A 20,689-nucleotide genomic window follows, 5' to 3' on the forward strand; every position below is an offset into this window, starting at 1 on the left:
AACTCCTCTGTGTTCGTGTCTCCGCTGCTGCAACTTCTCACGGAGGAGCGGTTCGGTGCACGGATGCGGGAAGATCGTCTCCCGAAATAAAGTTGAGTGAGAGCAGGAATCAAGTTGGAGTAGCGCTTGATAGAAAGGACTCATCACGAATAAATGAATTTGGCTGGATCAATGAACTGGAGAGGTTTTATTCGCAGCTCTCGCAAGATAGATATAGTTCACTTATTCTTGAGAGCGCTTCGTTTAATCCCTATTGCAAAATCAGGTAGGCCTACGTGTCTTTTTTTTTTATAAAACATTTGATCGTGCACTTAGTCTTTTTAACTCTCAAATGCTGGGTTTAAAAGGAAATGTCCACATTATAGTCTACCCTCCAAATCTCGTATGTTAAACTGTACACTGTCTTTCTGGTCTGTCCTCTATCTAGTCCGGAGAGAATGAGGTGTCGCTGGGTGAAGCATGAGCTGTCAGAGAATCAGTCATAAGCGGCTGTCTCTGCTATGGGAGGGGGCGGCTCTCAGCCTCTGGCTCTGCTGCTGCTGCTGCTGGACCTCCGGGGCCGGTGGAGCCGCAGCCGCCGCCGGACAAGGCGACAGCGCCCCGGGCTCCCTGGGTTGGCTGCTGTCGGATAAAGGGCCCTTCCATCAGTCCCTGGAGTTCACTGAAGCTGCGGAGAGGTACCAGCAAGGCTTCAGCACCCGATACAAGATCTACAGGTGAGACAGACGGAGAGCTTAGTGTTTATTGTGTGTGTATGTATTTACATGCTTCTTTCAGGAGTTTCAGGTTTGGGCTGTGTGAGAGTGTTTGCAGGTTTTCACCAAACATGCCACTGGATAATTTCACTAATGAGCACTTTGAGCCAAAATGGAAGCAATAAGTAAAGGCAGCTGCTCTAGTGATTGGAATGAAATCCTGCACACTCTCAGGATAGCCCTCACAGGTATCACACCTGTACCAAATTAGTTTCAAGCTGATGAGCAAATCTGAAGAACTACTGTAGCAATGCAAAGTGTGCCCTTTTTGCAAATACCTTTATGTATTCTGAGTGAAAACTTATCATTAATGTGAATACTGTAGCACCAAACATTGATTTATTCCTTTCTTGGGTTTTTGCTTCAGTGTTTTTACATTTGATTATATAGCAGGAGTTAATCCCCTGGCAGTGTGTGAACAGTTACTGTACATTCTTTCAGTGACTTCCTGCAGTGCTGCACTTCACTGCTGCCTTTGTCTAAATATTCTTCACAAGCATTCTTAAGATGCAGTATAGGCCTACTGTATTTTTGCTTTGTCACAACTGTTAGGTGTCCATTAAGTTGATCGATGCATTCCAGTCAGTGTTTAGGGAACACACATGCAATAAGATGGGTCTGAATTAAATATATTAGTAATTGCATATGTTAATGTTTATGTTTATGATTTTGTCAAAGGTCTGTGTGTTGATATGTTGTTGCTTTACCTACAGTTGTTTGGGTGTAGATATTGAGAGATTTTTGGATCTTGCGGAGAAGGAGATGTTCTTGTGAAGTCTGTTCTTGTGTGCATTAGTGCAGTTTTTATATAGTTAACATTAAGGTGACTTATTAATGCCTCAAGAGTTACTTCATGCTCCGCATCTGTACGTGCATGAATCAACTGGTCCGTTATCTCCTCTCAGGAATCATTTAGGCTGTGGTGTTTATCTCTTAGTGACAGCTGCATTTTTTTTTTCAATAGACCTGCTGCACAAATGTCCCAATAGCCCCCTGACTTGAGGCTTCTTCTTTTCCAAACCGGTCACACATTTAGTGAAATTCATTGGAAATGACAAAAGGAGCAGACAGCTCGGACTGTCGAAGACAGGCCACTATTTCTATCGGATGGCAGACATCTCACCGCTCGAGGGTCTTTTACCCTGAAGCAGTCAATCCTGCAACCTGTCAGAAGCCTGCTCGCATTTCTAACCCAAAGGCTGTTATAAGGATTAGGGATTAAGGATTTTAGGGAAGACTCCAAAATGAGACCCAACTTTGGTCATTTGCCTGTTTTGGCCAATACTGTCTTTTAGATATCAGGAAAAAAATCAATTGTGGAAACACAGAAGGATTTATTCTTTGAAATATGTTATAACTACACATAGCTATATATTTTACAGTCCCCACAGAGTTGCAGATGCTTGGTATTTTTCTTTGTGCTCTTAAATAGACTGGAGTCTGAACTGCTTATTCTGCTCCTGTGATCTCTGTAATAACTGAAACATCACCATGAGCATCACATGGCTGTCAGTCATGCAGCAGTATGTTATTAAGCTGTTGATTTGCTCCTCACTGCTCCTTTTGTAGTGTTTTCCCTCATTTGACTTGTTTACATCACTATTGATTGCTTACAGTACATACAGTAAACCTTTATCTTTAGATAACTGAATACATTCCTACAGAAGACACCCCTCTTTTGCCATATGTGCATTCTGATGGAATAGCTGTAGGCTAAACACTGGGCTGAAACCACAATGCCTATCTGTCCACCAGGGACGGGCACTCAGCCTGTCCCCTCATTATGATGATTGGCTGTAATGACACACTCCACACTGTCCTGGTTCCCCAATTATTTCGCTGCTGATCATTTTTCTCATGGCAGTGATTTGATTGCCTCCCAGAAGGAGAGAGGTACACAGAGAGCGGGCAGCACGCTGGGAGAGGTAGACATTAACTGATGCTATGGAGAGAAGGGAGAACAGAGAGAGAGAGAGAGAGAGAGAGAGAGAGAGAGAGAGAGTAGCAGCTGTGTCTCCCAGACGGTTTGTGAATAGCTGGAGTTCAGTAAGACTTGTGTCCAAAGGGCACAAGATAACAAGTAATGGCAGCCGATGATGCAGGACTTTATTTTGGTTTTACGTCTTTCTGTTGCTGTGGGAGTTGCAGTGCTGCATGCCAATAAGATCTTTTTTAGTTATTTAAAGCTGTGGCAAGCTTGTTCAGACAACAGTGACAGATATCAGAGATTCACAACCAGGGGGTATGTGGAAATATTTAGAAGTAGCTCAGCTATTTTGAAAACGTAGAAATATGATTTATTATTAGTAGTAGTATATTTGCTGTCCGTACCAATTACCAACAATCCACTAGCTATGACAGGCAGACTGCACATATAGTGACATGTGATTGACATGTAGCTTATTTTACGGTGATCATCCGTCCATATGTCAGTTGTCATGTCCACATTTATCAACAACATGACCCCCTTGATCTCTTCAACCACATCCCCTCTCTTAGCAATCGCCATTTCTTTGCACTTTCGTGAAATTGTGGTGGGGTCAGGGAGTACACTTGTAGCTGACAGTCAGCTGTGGGCTGCACTTACATTTATCAGCTCCTATGTTAACTGTATGAAACCATTCCCTGCTGTTGTTTCAAATGGCCAAACATCTATACAACAGAAATTCACGCATTTAGCTGTGATTTGTAATTTCACCATAGAGGGAGGTATGACGAGAAAATTGGCCCGAATTTTGGCCCAAAGCCCGGCCCAAAGCCCTGTAAATAAGTCGGGCCCCATCAGGCTTGGGCTGAAATGCAGGACTTTACTGCACAGAATATGTTTCCAACCAACCTGAGTATGTTTTAACACCTGAACCACTAGACTGGTAGACTGGCTCCTCCCTCCTACGTACTTCCAAATATTTGGCGGTCCAATCAGCGAACAGAGGGAGTGGCTGAGAATGATGACGTTGAGGACGTGCGCTAGAAAGATGCGAGCGAAGCCATTCAGTCCGTTGTGGCAACGCTGCAGAATATCCAGAAGTTAAAGCCAGAGCAAGAACAATATTTGCTGAGTTGTGTTGGTGGCCATGATGTTGTGGCCCTCCTCCCCACGGGGTTCGGGAAAAGGTAGATTTTCCAGCTCGCTCTGTTAGTGGTGAAGGAGTTGGCTAAGGCTAACGCTAATGATGCATAGTTGTCGGTCTCCCCTCTTGTTGAACATGCGCATGACATACTTCACGACCAAACGTTAGCAATTGGTTATGGCAGATCCAGAGTGGCTCTGGGCAGATCCAATAGTTTTAAACTTCAACAGAGTACCCGCCTTCAAGGAAGTTAACACTTGTCAATGGAGAGTGGCCAGACTCTCTGTACAAATGAAATGTACGAGAGTCTGGTAGGACCAGGCTACTAGACTGGAGCAGTTCTTTAAAAAAAATTGACATTTGGGGAAATACACTCATTTGTCTTGGTGAGAGTTAGATAAGTAGATTGATACCTCTCTCAGATGAGTGTGGATCAAACTACTCATGTTACTCTCTGCAAGAAAGCAAACAAGCGTATTTCCCAAAACATCAAACCATTCCTTTAAGGAAATTCCTCTGAAAATCAACAACTGCTTATCCCGGAATTTTGTTTCTATCTTCCCTATTGTCTTTGCAGGAAACCCCCTAGGATATTATTATCCTGTAATAAAGAAATTACAGTTTTCTTTCTCAACATAAAGGTCTTAATGCAGTTTCAAAGCCTCTCCACTAAAAAAATCAATTGGTAGAATACTGCATCCTGGTCCACAATTACGCGTATCAGCCTAAAGAAATCCCCCAAATTTCCAGACAAAATAACAGGGGCATGACCTCAATGTCCTCAATAGTAGCTACAGCCCTGGCTACGATTAAGAGTGCATCAAAATTAGTTAAATGAGCAGACAATTTTAAATGGAAAGTTAAAGGTGCTGGATAAATGGTGGAAATGTTGAGCTTCTGCTCCAAGTGGGAGTAGTACAAAGCATCAACAACCCACTCTCTACTATACTGCATCATTAATAGTGTTAAATAACACAAATCAAATGGACACATCGATGCCCTAATAAACTTTATGTGATTCTCAGGGGAAAAGCATGGGCAAAACTTAACAAGGGATAAATAACTGACCACTACCTGATTGACTTAAAGCCCACAGTGATCTTGTACTCCCTTTGGTAAAAGAAAAAATACAAGCATGTAGTTAGAAGTGGTTTTCTTATATGCTCCCCAGGGGATACGTAACAGCTTCATCGTGTGTTAATAATGTTTGTGCATTTGTGTGGTTAATACACTGTACACTATAATATACAGTCGCTCACTGTATGTAACACACATTCACCTCTGCTTTTTCTTTCTACACAGCTTGTTAAACAGCCGCCTGGGGCCTTTTACACCACTAAAGGCCTAAGCCAAGTAAGCAAATGTCTCTGTGCATGTGTGTGTGTTGCTGTGTCTTCAGGGAGTTTGGTCGATGGAAGGTCAACAGCCTGGCGGTGGAGAAGCGGGAAGGTTTTGGTGGCAGCGGCGGCCTGGCTCTGCCCCTCGACCCCGACTTCATGCACACCATCCGTCAGCTGGGGAGGCGGCCAACCCTCCAGACGATTACAGAGAGTCTAATCAAGAAATATGGCACCCACGTCCTGTTCTCTGCCACTCTAGGAGGTACAGTGGAGTACACAGAGCTTCAAAGCATGCCTGGTTCGCACAGCTTCTAATGTGATTCTTTTTTAAGCACTGATTTTACCGTCTGTTGCTTTCTGAACAACAAAGCATATAATAATTTTTCTGGATCAGTGTTTTTTGGCTCACAAAAAACATCAAATCACTCCGATATCGTGTACAAAAAATAAATTGGAGAAGGCAGTGAAAGGCAGATTGTATATTTTTGTTTGGCTGTCAAAAATAGCACGTTTCCCTAAGTGAAACTTCATCACTTTTGTACAACACTATCATTTGTATGCAATTGGCTTATCTTTAATAACTCAATATCAGAAATAAGTGTGGGTTTAAAAAGTGTCTGCTCAAAGAAAATAACACAGATTTGAAGGAACTATCCAAAGGCAAATTTTGTTGAGAACAATTATTGGCAAGTCACCTTCCAGAATTATTTTGATGTTCGGTGCGCTTTTATGTTATTCCCACAAATACAGTAACTGGCCAAAAATCTACAGTAAACATACGGGTTGGCTGTCAGTATCTCAGAACTAAAGACAAAACAATTCTATATAGCTTAAACATTTCATACCAGTGTTCATAAATCTCTCAGGCAGAAATCCATCATAGAAAAGACAAAGATACAATCACCTCCTTTGAGAGTGGACTCAGCAGACCGCAGTGCAACACTGAACTGTTTAATAACAGGGTGAAACTCTTATGTTTAACTTGGAGCAACTCTTGATATAAGACGGTCAGACTTTGACTAACGTAGCTGATGTTGTACGTGGTAAACTTGATCCAAACGAAGTTGAAGTCTGCTGCAAGCTAAAGTTTTGAACAGTCAATTCAGATGTTTTGGGGGCTTTGGAATCGCCTTTTGAGAATGTTGTTTGCTCAACTGTTTAACATGCCCTGTGTTTAAGTTTACCTAACAAGGACCTCTAGCAGATAATGACAATTATGACTTGTGTCTGTCAGAAACAAAGGTAGAAATAGCATAATTTTGTTCTAAAGCTATAAAACATCGTAGGGGGCAAGGCAAGGTGGATGGAAAGCGTGAACTTGGACACAAAAGGCCGCTGTTTGTTTCTGGTTTCCACTTACAAACAATGTAATCCTGCCGATAGGGGCATTAGATCATGACTATTAATGTGACTATTTTCTGATCTGCCAACATTACGGTGGTTTGGTTTGGGCTCCAAAACTACATGATGAAGGATAGGAAAAGATTTAGTTAAATGTTGATTGTTGCTATAAACAGGAAACAAAGAGCACTGTCTTGAGTTCAAGTCACATACTTTTTTTCTTGCCAAAAAAAAGACATTGTTTTCTTTTAACCATGACTGTGATTTTTTTGCATACAGGTTTGGTGACTAAACCTAAACAAAGCATAGCAGTGGCATATCAGAAAACAGTTGTATGAATAATTTCTGTATCAGTCATATGTATAGGGAACTGACAACCGATTTCATAGATCAGAAAGCGCTCATGTGTCACTTTCAAAGGCAATTTATTGATTTAGTTTCGGAGGACTTTCATAATGGCACACCAATGGCAATGGCTTATGTATTTATTCCTGTGGTCAAACTGGGAAGTGTTGTATGAGTAAAATCAATAAGGTTAATCCCAGGCAGAAGTTTTGCTGATTAAGCTAAATCACATTTGAAGGAAAACCAGAAATTTAATTGACGACTTATTACATCAAAAGATGTCAGGTGTTGGTCATTTTTTGACTGAAACATGTCTTCAAGTGGGAAATTCTGTTAACACGTGTATTAACTGTATAGCATTACAAGTACAAATGTCACCAGAGTGACGCTCTGTAAGTGTGGCGAGGGACCATTTTGGAAAAGAAATGCCAATGAAACTTGTATTAAAAAAATGGCCTTCACTTGCTGTTGGAGTTAAGAGAGGATTTAATGTCAAATTGCACTCACTACTCTGAGACACTAGCTGTATTATCCTGGTAACTCAGCCCTTTATTTACATAATAAAAGTGTATTGGGCATATAATTGACCTGGAAGTTATGTAGGTCACAGTGTGGACACTATGCTATTGCTTTTACCTGCAAATGTAATAACCCACAGCTGAATTTAGCAATTTAATACAATTTCTCAGGGGCACATTTTGAAAGTTATACTGAGAAATGTGGGGGAAATTAAATATTGCATTAGAAACAATGTAGATGAGGCAGTTTGGAGAAAAAATATGTCAGAAAACACCCCAATAAATGGGAATTCCATGACTTCACCACAAAAAAGTCCTGGGGCCAGATGCATAAAACTCACGACAAAAACTGTGTGTGTACTCACAAACGCAGCAATGTGGTCTGATTTGTAAATCATACACCTGATACTTCTTTAAATCTCAATCATTGGGGTACTTGGCTTATTTGACCAGTCATTGAGAAGAACAGCAAAGAAGCAGTGCAACTTCACCGATTGTGTCGCATCGGCAAAGTTCTCCCAACAGCACCAGAACAGCTGTCATTGTGCACAGCTGTAGCTATTTCTAGCGCCCATACCACTAATTCATCACATGAGCCTGTAAACCATCTCAATCATCATTATTAAATGTCAGAAAGATTATCAATGATTCATTTATAGAGCTCATATTGAAACAGACTTGACAACGTGCTTTACTGTTGTTAAAAGTGTGAAAAGACCTAATTAGTCTGTTGTGGTAGTTTGGTTTCCCTGGCTGCTTTTTATAATGTAATAATTGTAATTATTTGTGATTAAGATGTTTCCAGTTGTAGAATGCGCTTGTATCCCTGGGACCTGAGACCTTGTGTTTTGTTGTTAATGTCATTTTTGGTTAATATAATTAAGATAATTAGAACAATTAGGGAAAGTTAATCAATGATCTTGGATAAGCTCTCTGTTCCTTGGGATAGATGCAGAGACCTTCTCTGTGCCAGACAGAGAAGGTCTCTAATCCAATCCAATCATCCAAACCATCAGTTCCCCTATAGCACTTAGGCCTAGTCCACATGTACACAGATATTTTTAAAAACAAAACTTTTTCTATGCATTTGGCCTTTCGTCCACAAATGGCATTTTAGGTCACTGTAAATGGATCTTTTGGAAAACTCTGGCCAGCTTGAAGACTTTTTTCGAAACACTGTTTTTGTGTTATTGTCGCATAGACAGCGAAAAGTTTTTGGCTTGTAACGTCAGAGTGTGTGCCGTTATCTCCTTTGTGAGGCTTCACAAATGAGGCGACATTTCTTGCAATGGCAGACTTAGCCAAAATAGTACTGGTAACAGGCTTGCTAGCAGGACTTTTTTACATATTTATACATACATGTACAGTTAAACTTCCATTGTATTGTGGAACCATAGTCTATGTGTGAAACAGAGGTCAGTGCTGCATAATCCAACACTGGCACCGCCAACGTCGCCAGTCTTGGACGAGGCCGTTGGACTTCAAGTTGGTGGGTAGTCTTCCAGTAACAGCTTTTTTTTAGGCTTCTGATTTGCCAACATCTTCTTCTTCGCGCTACTGGGGTTATATCGTCGTCTGTTGGCTTGGCATGCTCTTGACAGCACTTCAATTATGTTTTTGCATTTTCATGGAGACAGGATTTTTTTAAAATACCTGTGTACGTGTGGACTAGGCCTTAATCACTACTGCGCTTTTCTATCCGATCTGAAAACATACTAATGAAAGATGAAAGATTAGTGCTGCTCTGTCAGACCTAATGAAGCTCTCCTTTTCCCTCTGCCTGACTGTCAACAGGGGAGGAGTCTTTGACAATATTTGTGGACAAAAGGAAGCTCAGCCAGGAGTCGTCACCCACGGGGGCCGATGGTAGTCGGAACAGGAGCTCAAACACTACGGGGTCGGTGACCCTGGAGGACCTTCACCAGCTGGCTGCTTCCTACTTCACCGACAGAGAGAGCACCCTGCGCCGGCTGCACCACCTCCAGATTGCATCCACCGCCATACGGGTATGTGGAGGTCAAGTAGAAGTGTTGCTAGATGAAACGCCAAACAGGCAGTGTATAAAAGCTGTGTGGTTTCACTGGCTTGGTGTTTGTTAGCCTCCTCCAGCATTTCATATGGGAACAGCAAGATATAAAGCATCGAGGTGGACTGGTTTTGGGTTCTGCTGAAGTTACTGAACATGTTTGCTTGACTTATTCAGTCATCAGGGGAGGAACATTGATCAATAAATAAATGCATACACACATTTCACAAAGTTAGAATTGACCCAGAATGAGGCACCAACGAAATACTACTTGCCTACATAATTGTTTTTACTGTGAGCCTAAGCTAAGTAGTGTAAGAAGTATTCAGATAATTTACGTAAAAGTAAATGTGGCAATACCACACTTATAACAGTCACAACAATCAGTTACAAGTAAAAGTCTTGAATTGAAAATGTTACTTGCTGTAAGTAAATGTTACATGTTTTTGCAACAAAATGTAAAATGTATCACCTGCTAAAATCATGTTTTTTGCTGACCGTCAGTGGTTTAACTTCTCATCTGCAAGGATGTACACGTAGAAGTGTACTCCAGGGTGTGTCAGTACACTTTGACATCACTGCTGGGCCTGGTTACAGGTACAACGGACTTGACATTTCAACAAGAGAGGGCAGTAAAACACAGTTATTATGCAGACTGACTCCTGACAATGGTCTTTTATTATATTATTGGATCTATATTGTTGATGCACTGACATTTACTCAACAATTAGTTGAGGTGAAGCTAATGTAAACAGCATTGTATACTGCTTGGTAGTTTCATCTATAACAAGGACTCATATTTTACAAACAGATCATATGGATTGTGTGTAATATTGTTGCACACAATTTTAGTGTTAATCTGAAAAGTAACAAATAACTATAGCTTTAAAATAAATGTAGTGGATCGAATATACAATATTTCTCTCAGAAAGAGGGCAAAAGAGAAGAAGTATAAAGTAGCATATAAGTACCTCAAAGTTCAGTACTTCTTCATCTTTCCACCACACAATGTGTGTAGAGCAACGTTTAAATTAAAGGACACTGTATACCATGGATCTCTGAGGTTCATCACTGGTATGAAAGCCCTCACTCACCATTGTGAACTGTATGAACGTGTTGAATGGCCTTCTTTATCAACACGGAGACTTCAACACTGGCATATCTTCATATACAAGGCTGTTTTAGGTCTCCTTCCATCCTACCTTCTGACCTATATCAGTGTAAATAGTACCGGGACTTAAAATCTTCGTTCCCAGGATCTTTTCCTTCTGTCTGTTCCAAAGGTTAGAACTGAGCTGGGGAAAAAAGGCGTTTAAGTTTGTTGGTTCCTCTGCATGGAACAAGTTACAGAAATCCATGAAACTTACTGAGTTGGTCTCATTGGTCGCTTTTAAGAGGATGTTGATTGACTTGGAGGCAGCCACATCTGGCCAGATGTTTTGCCTGATGTGTTTAGGATTCTGGTTGACTTTGAAGGATTTGCCTGCCTGTCTTGGCCAGGACACTCTTGAAAAAGAGATTTTTAATCTCAATGAGTCTCTTTCTGGTAAAATTCATGACACTTTGGTAACTCAACTTTAAGTGCTAACATGCACTAAAAAATCCTTTAATTCCAGCTCAGGGAATTTACTTCCAGAACTTTTTTAATCAGGTAGGATTAAGAACAAATGCTTATTTACAGAATTGGCTTGGCACCAGGGACTTCACCTGTTATAGCTGCAGGGGTTCAGCAAATCTATCTCTCCTGTTTTTCTCTTTTAAGCATGCAGTTTATTTTCACATAAAACATAAAAAACATTTTTTTCTCATGTGTGCAGAAGGCACTGGGATGATTTGATTTGCATCAGACTGATAAATTAATTTGTTGAAATGTTACTGTAAGATGGTCAAACGTGTCTTTGCTACATTACAGACTAAGTGACTGACTAAAGCAGTGGAAAACAATATTACAAGATACAATGTCTCAAAGCCATCGCCTCCCTGCTATCAAGCTTTAAAGAGGAAAGTGAAGAAGCAGAACGAGGCTAGCAGCAGTGGCGGTGCCTGTACTATGAAACACCAATCATCCATTTTATCATCTGAAATGGCCATTAGAGTGTACACATTAATCAGCCTGAGGAGCAAACGTAGATGCTAAAGTGAGTAGCCACTGATGAAGACAAGTGACCCCCCTCCCCCCTTTCCCCTCCTAAACTGAGAATGTGTTCCTATGGTTGTGCATCAGCTTGATGGATTATAAATATCATTCCATTAATTTCTAGCCAGGCTGACTTCCATTTATTTGCCACTTTGCAGTGTGTGTGGAGTTCAGGCAGATTGAAGATCAGAGCGAGAGAAAAAGAGCAAGAGAGCGAGATGAATACTCCTTTTTATGAGGGATGTAAAGCAGTACCTGCGATACATGGCCATTCATTAAAATCACACATGGTATTGAGGATGAGGAAATAGGATGGATCCTGAGCATAAATTGATGCTAATATGCACGAGTTAATCTGCACAAGTTATGTGTTTTTGTGTTCCAGCGTGTCATAAATTGTAAGTTTAACATCAAGATGAATTATTGTTTAAATTAAGCAGAGATGTAAATCAGTCAGGGGCCCCGAAGCTATTATATGAAGGACAAGTCCCACCCACACTTTTACCATGTCGAAAACCAGAGGAAGCATAATTGTCAGGACTGAGGAGAGAGACAACAGAGCGCTGCAGCGGTTCAACTTCAGTACACACACATACACACACACACAGTGCCAGTGTTCATAGATTTCTTTGTATTTTCTTGATTTTATGGTTTGTACCTTTTTCTTTTAAATATGATTATGAGCCTTCTTGATGCTTCGGCAATATTGTCTTTGTTACAATCATGCCAATAAAGCATATTTAATATAATTAAAATTGAGAGACAGGGAGAAACAGAGAAAGGGGAAGAGATGGTAAAAAGTGGCCTATTGTTGCAATGTTGCTGTAAGTTCTAAATAACTGCTTTGACACTTTTTGACCCGCCTGTCCGGAGTACCTCTCTAGCAGTGTTACTGTATGTGTGTAAAATGTGTGTGTGAACAAAGCCACCAAGATAACACAATTTAGCTTTGAGACATAGGTCTCAGGTCCTAGTGAATCTTAGTAGTAGTAGAAATGATTGGATGATGAATGTAGTTTATTGGAGAATGCAGTGGGGCATTTTGACAACAGATTTCCTTTCCACTTCACTCATTGTTTTGACAGCATTAAAGAAATGTATTTAACATAAATTGCATACAACCATTAAGAGATCCTCAAGCCACAAACCTGTTAAAAAGGCACTAGAATACAGGAAATTACATCTACCCCACCCCTCCCCCCAGAGGACCCCCAGACCCCCGTTAGATTTTCCCACCCACATATCCTGTTTCCTAGTTTTTCAGTTGAAGCGAAGTTGATTTCTTCTCTTAGATCAAAACCAATTATTCTCTCTGAGAAAGCTTTTTAAACAGTCCTTTTAAATATCACTTCTGTGACTCATTGCATTCAAAATTCATTTGAGGCATAAAAAGCCTTTGATGAGGCTTTTCAATGTACTTTTGGTATTTCAAAATACATGTGAAGTAAAAATGAGTCACGAATCAAATTAATACGAAAAGATCATGTAAAAGTTACATGATAGAGGACTTTCCCCACTGACTAAACTAAGTTTATCCGCTGTCTTGTTCTCTGTATTGGCAAACTCAAGAGATGAAATGACAACAAAAAAATCACAATACAAAAGATTCACATTCTCTTGATTTCTGTGCAGGTGACGGAAACCAGAACTGGGCCGCTCGGATGCAGCAACTATGACAATCTGGACACAGTCAGCTCTGTACTGGTTCACAGTCCAGAAAACAAGGTTCAACTACAAGGTAAAATCTGCTCCCTAGATTATAATGGTGACATCAGCAGTAGCCTCATATTCACCCCAGTGGCAACCTCTGGTGCTGAACAATAAAGCCAATGTGAAAATGTCAGAACTGCAGTTTATTATTGAATGGCCACATGAGAAGAGTATGGACTGTAGGCTTCATTCGGCCCACCTTAGCTCCACTCATGCCTCACCTTTTGTGCCCATTTTTGGATTAGCCGTGAGTTTGGCGCACACAGAAGAAGTTAGCCTTCAGAGCTTTCTGCCAGAAAAGGTTTATTTTAACCCAAGCCGGAGATACAGTGGGGCAAAAAAGTATTTAGTCAGCCACCAATTGTGCAAGTTCTCCCACTTAAAAAGATGAGAGAGGCCTGTAATTTTCATCATAGGTACACTTCAACTATGAGAGACAAAATGAGGAAAAAAAATCCAGAAAATCACATTGTAGGATTTTTTATGAATTTATTTGCAAATTCCTCGGGAAAATAAGTATTTGGTCACCTACAAACAAGCAAGATTTCTGGCTCTCACAGACCTGTAACTTCTTCTTTAAGAGGCTCCTCTGTCCTCCACTCATTACCTGTATTAATGGCACCTGTTTGAACTTGTTATCAGTATAAAAGACACCTGTCCACAACCTCAAACAGTCACACTCCAAACTCCACTATGGCCAAGACCAAAGAGCTGTCAAAGGAGACCAGAAACAAAATTGTAGACCTGCACCAGGCTGGGTAGACTGAATCTGCAATAGGTAAGCAGCTTGGTGTGAAGAAATCAACTGTGGGAGAAATTATAAGAAAATGGAAGACATACAAGACCACTAATAGTTTCCCTCGATCCGGGGCTCCACGCAAGATCTCACCCCGTGGAGTCAAAATGATTACAAGAACAGTGAGCAAAAATCCCAGAACCACACGGGGGGACCTAGTGAATGACCTGCAGAGAGCTGGGACCAAAGTAACAAAGGTTACCATCAGTAACACACTACGCCGCCAGGGACTCAAATCCTGCAGTGCCAGATGTGTCCCTCTGCTTAAGCCAGTACATGTCCAGGCCCGTCTGGAGTTTGCTAGAGAGCATTTGGATTGGGAGAATGTCATATGAATGAAATGATTGAATGAATGAATGAAACCAAAATAAAACTTTTTGGTAAAAAATCAACTCGTCGTGTTTGGAGGGGAAAGAATGCTAAGTTGCATCCAAAGAACACCATACCTACTGTGAAGCATGGGGGTGGAAACATCATGCTTTGGGGCTGTTTTTCTGCAAAGGGACCAGGACGACAGATCTGTGTAAAGGAAAGAATGAATGGGGCCATGTATCATGAGATTTTTAGTGAAAACCTCCTTCCATCAGTAAGGGCATTGAAGATGAAACGTGGCTGGGTCTTTCAGCATGACAATGATCCCAAACACACCGCCAGGGCAACGAAGGAGTGGCTTCGTACGAAGCATTTCAAGGTCCTGGAGGGGTCTAGCCAGTCTCCAGATCTCAACCCCATAGAAAATCTTTGGAGGGAGTTGAAAGTCCGTGTTGCCCAGCGACAGCCCCAAAACATCTGATCTGCATGGAGGAATGGGCCAAAATACCAGCAACAGTGTGTGAAAACCTTGTGAAGACTTACAGAAAACGTTTGACCTCTGTCATTGCTAACAAAGGGTATATAACAAAGTATTGAGATGAACTTTTGTTATTGACCAAATACTTATTTTCTCGAGGAATTTGCAAATAAATTCATTAAAAATCCTACAATGTGATTTTCTGGATTTTTTTTTCTCATTTTGTCTCTCATAGTTGAAGTGTACCTATGATGAAAATTACAGGCCTCTCTCATCTTATTAAGTGGGAGAACTTGCACAATTGGTGGCTGACTAAATACTTTTTTGCCCCACTGTAAGTGAGTGCTAACTGAGATAAGATCCATATCAATGCAAATCAAACCAGCTATTAGGCTAACTGAAATAAAACCATGCCAATCTCTAGGTATGGTGAAGGGTAGGTGATGATGTGGGGCTACTTTAATTCCAAAGGCCAAGGGAACTTTATCAGGATGCATAGTATCCTGGATCCATGAAATAACTGGCCTTTAAAAATATAAATCTGCCTGCCTCTATGGGAATTTAACATAGAGGTATGTATAATTATGTCCCCTGTATTTTAAGGAAGAACATTTATTTATTTACAATACATTATTCATTCACAAAAACATTGGTGTCCTTAAAAGGTTGGATTTTTCCTCATTTTTTTAATTAAGGCATTAAGATCAATTTCCAAAAGATGATTTTTTTTATTCCTCTTTTTAGTCAACTTTAGCATGGGTATGAATACTTATGAGCAGCACTGTATATATATAAGTTAACTTATAAAATGCCAGACGCAAACTTTGATGCTCGCAGCGGAGAACAAATTAGCGGTAAAGTTGTCAAGTTGAGGTAATGTACAGTGTAGGTTTCAGTTTGACCATGAATAAATGCTGCAGCTCCTCAAGACCAAGTAAAGGTCCTGCGTCCTTTTCTTAATTCTCTCCAATTTTGCCTGAAGAACCCAGCTCCAAGCCCATTGTGTGTTAAAGACATAAACATTTAAAAATGGGTCACAAGTATAAGTTTCTTTTCTTTTCCTTTTTTTCTTGTTTGTACTAAGAAATTCCTAATACACCTGGGCACTGTGTTTTTTTTGTTAACATTACTCAAACAGGAGCAAATAGAGTATGTGTTCTTGACTATATTCAGCCGTGGATTAATTGATGTGTTGTGAGTATTTGCGGCAGCAGGACAGGAGTGTATGTAGCATTGAGTCAAAATAAACTACAGTGTGTATGTTCATAGTAATGAAAGAACATTGTACCCACTGCAACAATATTGCTAATTTTTGTGTTTGAAATGACTTAAAGATGCAGTGGGTAGAGTGCAAAAAGAACAGCAGAATTTGAAGTAGAGTGCTCTTCCTGCAGCTCTCCCTCTGTCCTCTTTGTGCAGAACAGCCAATAGCAACGCTCTCTCTCTCTGAAATGACCTGTGATTGACCACAGTCTCCCGTGACAGCTAGATTATCTGAAGCCGGAATACAGAGCCAAGAGGAGGCGCAGGAGTCTAGTTTTCTCTCAGACCACTATGCAACAATATGTTGAAAGATTATTATGGAATTTTTGTTCAAGGATGCCCAAAATAAAGACCTCAGCCCATCTTCATCCAGTCTTATACCTTCCACAGGGCTGCAGGTCATCCTACCAGGCTACTTGCAGAGCCGCTTCATTCAGGCGGCTCTCAACTACATCGGCTGTAAATCTGAGGGCCAGTTTGTTTGCCAGAGCAGCGACTGCTGGTGCAAGTGCAGTGTGGACTTCCCTCAGTGTAACTGTCCTCTCTCTGACCTGGACACTCTGGAAAACAACCTGCTGCGCATCAGAGACACGTTGAGGCTGACCTACCAGAAGTTTGAGGAATCCGGTGAGTCAGGGACTTTAATTCACTATGACACACCAAAATGAGACCTGGAAATGTCAGCTTGAATTGTGCTGTCAAAAACTCACGGGTGGAACATTGGCTTTTAAAACTCTCAAAATGCTGGACTTCAGGACAGGTTATTTTTCACAAAGAAAATAAATTTAATCTTGTCTTGTTTTTGTTCTAAAGGTATTCTTGGCTGTCGAACACTGGCAGCTGCCAGATGCTGAATCAAGAGACCTGTCAGTCATTGTATCAGATCAAATGATGCTTCTGGTGCTCTTTAGGTGCTCAGAGGTGCAATGTCTGAAAATAAACAGATATTTTAAAAAGTCCATCTGTTCTCACCAAAATGCTGAACGCAGGTGGTGATTAACATGTATCCTCTCAAAGAAACAAGATATGAAAAGGACGATGTCCTCTGACATGCTCATGAGATTAGCATTCCCTCCAAAGAAATTCAAAATAACAAAACATGCTTTCATGGCATGTTGCAGTTGTTATTTCTCCTCTTGATCTGTTTGCTTTTCTGGGACAAACAATGAGGAGTAGACAGTTCTTTTTTCCGGGAATAATGTTACCCTGCGGCACATAGCCACAGGCAGAGTTTACTCATTCATGTGCTTTTTCTCCTACCAGAGGAGTTCCAAAGCTTTGTTGGGAAACTGCCAACCCATTACGCTGTAAACACATCTGTTGTGGAACACATGTGGAGGACGGATGCCAGCATGCTCCAGCGCTACAGGCAGCTGGAGACCAGTAGCAACCAGCTTTTCACCAAAGCTCGCCGCGCTGCTAACAAGCTCTTCAGCCTCAGCAAGAGATGCCGAAAAAAGCCCAAAATAGTCCTGCAGAGGACAAGGTAAGAGGCAAGACAAGAACAAGAGAGGGGAATATTTATACCGCAGCCTGTTAACCCAAGGTGCTCCCCAAAACTTATAATTATGAAAATGATTTATGCACCAGGTGCTGGGAGAAAGCAGCAGAGCGGGACGGTACTTATTAGAAGGCACTTGAGGAAAAGTTGTGGAGTGAGGCGAAATGTGCTGACAGGAGCAAAGCTGCTCCTCTGTTCCACTGTGGGGGGGGGGGGGAACAAACAGGATCATGTTTGGCCAAACAGACACATTTAACTGTCTGCAGGTTTAAACTGTATTACAATCAATCCAGCATCCGAAAATGTGTTTGAACGGAATCACATCCAGGAGTTTAAGCTGCTGTGGCCAGCAATACATGATGACTTTGCTTATATTCATTACTGTATTTTCTTTACTGTTACAGCTGCTGTTTCAGCAGCACTCCCACCTGGATACTTTATTTCAGCAGCCTACCAGAGACCACTGTGGTTATAACTTCTCTCAGATTTATGCCACTCTCATGAACACTCTATATTGATAGCTATTTCTGGCAGGGAAATTAACTAAATGACACAATACATCAGCTCTCTAGTCAAATGCCGGCACAGCCTCTCTTAGTTCACAATCCAATTACACATCTTTATCACACCCCTTCTGCTTGTAAAAAAAGGACTCAATAGTAGTTTAGGGTCACTGGGTAAGTCTGTTTCTTTGTATCCCTTTGGAACAGAATATTGTGTTTTTTATTTATTGTACTCCTATTTAAATAACATTGTTATGTGCTGTATCTGCTGTAAAATAAACAGTATAAACTTTAAAGAAAAGAAGACAGTTACAAGAGTATGTATGGGTATGTGCATCTGTTATGTGGGTGTCATCACCACCCATCAGCACCACAGAAGGGGAATTCAATAGATTCAACTATTCAGTTTGATCTGATTTTGCTTCTGGAACTCCAGCCGAGTCGGAGTTTGGCTAAAATAGTTTTTGCTGCACATCAAAACAACACATATTTTGAATGGCAGGATTAATCTTCTTGGGCAAAACATTTCCTTCATTGCATGCATAATCCAAAAAAAAACATGAGACTCAAAGTAACAAATATGCATTAGATATTCTTTAATAGGCAATACAGAAGTGTTGTATCTCTAAGCTTGAAGTGTTTAACACAACTGTCATTTCATTCTCAGGCCTCTGCACTTCTGGTTGAGCTACGCCCTCTCCGTTTTATACTGCAGTGAGAACAACCAGGTTGGTGTTTACAGTGACGAGAGCCGCAGCTGCTCCTGCCCCTACAACCATCCGCCTTGCCAGGGCCTCATTCCCTGCTCTGTGGGCGACGGTGCCCGCTGTGCCTCCTGTTCCTCAGAGAACAGGACACGATGCTCCGGCTGCAACCTCGGCTTCACCTTGATCCAGGGAGCCTGCCGGCCCGCCGTGCCCGACCCTACGGACCCCTACCTTGGCTTGGAGAGTGACCGAGACCTGCAGGATCTGGAGCTGCGCTACCTGCTCCAGCGGCGTGACCCGCGCATCGCTCTGAATGCTGTGTTTGTGAGCAATGATGTGCGTGTTAACACCTGGTTTGACCCATCCTGGAGGAAAAGAATGCTGCTTACCCTCAAGAGCAACCGGGTGAAGTCCAACCGCGTTCATATGCTCCTCGGACTCGCCCTCCAGTTTTGCCTCACCAGAAACAGCACTCTGGAGCCGGTGTTGTCTCTGTTTGTGAATCCCTTTGGGGGCAGCCATTCAGAGAGCTGGACCATGCCTATAGGTCAGCACGGATACCCTGACTGGGAGCGGACCAAACTGGATATCCCGTTGGACTGCTATAATTGGACTTTAACTGTAGGAAACAGATGGAAGAGCTTTTTTGAGACAGTTCATTTCTACCTGAGGAGTCGTATCAGGGACCCTGTGGGAGTGACAGGAGGAAACAAAAACTTGACAGTGTACTATGAGCCTCTGGAGGCAACAGAGCCGTCTAACAACATCGGCTACATGAAAGTGAACAGCATGCAGCTTTTCGGATACAGCGTACACTTTGACCCTGAGGCGATCCAGGACCTGATTCTGCAGATAGACTACCCGTACACTCAGGGATCACAGGACTCGGCTCTGCTGCAGCTGGTGGAGCTGCGCTACAGGGTTAACCGCCTCTCGCCTCCAGGGGCCCCGCACGTGGATCTGTTCGCCTGTCTGCTCCGCCACAGACTCAAACTGCCCAGTGCAGACGTGACCAGAATACTCACTGCCCTGCAAGCTTTCAGTGCCAGACAACCAAACTACGCAGAGTACGAGGCAAATAAACTGTGTAGTTAATGGCCACTATTTGATGTTTTGTACTATTTCCTCGTCACAGACAGGCCCGTATCCTTTGTCAGCTGGATCCATTTGTGTCAAGTGTTTGACATGTTCAAGGCTTTGTTGTACATACATTATGTGCAATTAAATTTGATGTTTTCATAATTCTAGTGTAGTTTTATGGATTAAAGCCCCTGAAAACTTTTTTTTTAGTAGTTTTTAAGTATTTCACTATAATATGAAACATGTGACTAAATAAGCATTAATCAAAGAATCAAAGTTAAAGTTTGGGAAACAAAACACCAATATCATTTATTAATAGTTAAACATTTAATAATCTGCTTCTTCAGGACAGTGTGGATGTGGTTTGATCAGATTTGATTGGCAGTGGCCTGACAACATAAGCAACCAACCTGACAAATCTTGTCATGTTTTGATTCTGAATGGCGCATTAAAATCCGTGACATCACCTTTTCCAAACTTGGCAACTTCGAAGTAGTGAGAAAAACAAACAACAATCCAGAAATCTCTCACGTGAACTGTTGTTGTTATTGAGTTCATGCACGAGCCCTTTGATCATAGTAAGAAGCTGAATGAGAAAATAACTTATTATTATCACGTTACATTTTTATCACTTTTACACAAAAAGCTAGCACGCATCACGATATCCTCACATCGCCTTATCTCTCTGGAGAGTTGTAGTGTTGTGTGCTGTGTTGTTTTTGCCCATCTGGAGCCTCAGAACACAAGGTCTCCATTCTCCATTGGGGGAATAGCCTCAGCACAGATTACTAAGTGTATAGTGAAAG

At 41.5% G+C, this 20,689-nt stretch overlaps 1 protein-coding gene across 1 annotated transcript; it reads left to right on the forward strand.

Annotated features, from left to right (window-relative positions):
- The first annotated feature begins 459 nt into the window (after nucleotides 1-459).
- Nucleotides 460-19,952, forward strand: LOC144526493 (BMP/retinoic acid-inducible neural-specific protein 3-like). The gene is made up of 7 exons (XM_078264005.1): nucleotides 460-716; nucleotides 5,226-5,428; nucleotides 9,165-9,376; nucleotides 13,166-13,271; nucleotides 16,483-16,719; nucleotides 17,356-17,578; nucleotides 18,764-19,952. The coding sequence occupies exons 1-7, from the start codon at nucleotides 460-462 to the stop codon at nucleotides 19,896-19,898; spliced, it is 2,373 nt and encodes a 790-aa protein (XP_078120131.1). The 3' UTR covers nucleotides 19,899-19,952.
- The last annotated feature ends 737 nt before the right edge of the window (nucleotides 19,953-20,689 follow it).

Source organism: Sander vitreus, chromosome 12 (assembly GCF_031162955.1).
Source record: "Sander vitreus isolate 19-12246 chromosome 12, sanVit1, whole genome shotgun sequence".
Lineage (NCBI taxonomy): Eukaryota > Metazoa > Chordata > Actinopteri > Perciformes > Percidae > Sander > Sander vitreus.

Excerpts from the sequence above, each read along its gene's own strand:
- LOC144526493 (XM_078264005.1), top strand. The coding sequence starts at position 460 with ATGAGCTGTCAGAGAATCAGTCATAAGCGGCTGTCTCTGCTATGGGAG. Across the intron at positions 717-5,225 it reads ACCCGATACAAGATCTACAG|GGAGTTTGGTCGATGGAAGG; the intron begins GTGAGACAGACG and ends CTGTGTCTTCAG. Across the intron at positions 5,429-9,164 it reads GTTCTCTGCCACTCTAGGAG|GGGAGGAGTCTTTGACAATA; the intron begins GTACAGTGGAGT and ends GACTGTCAACAG.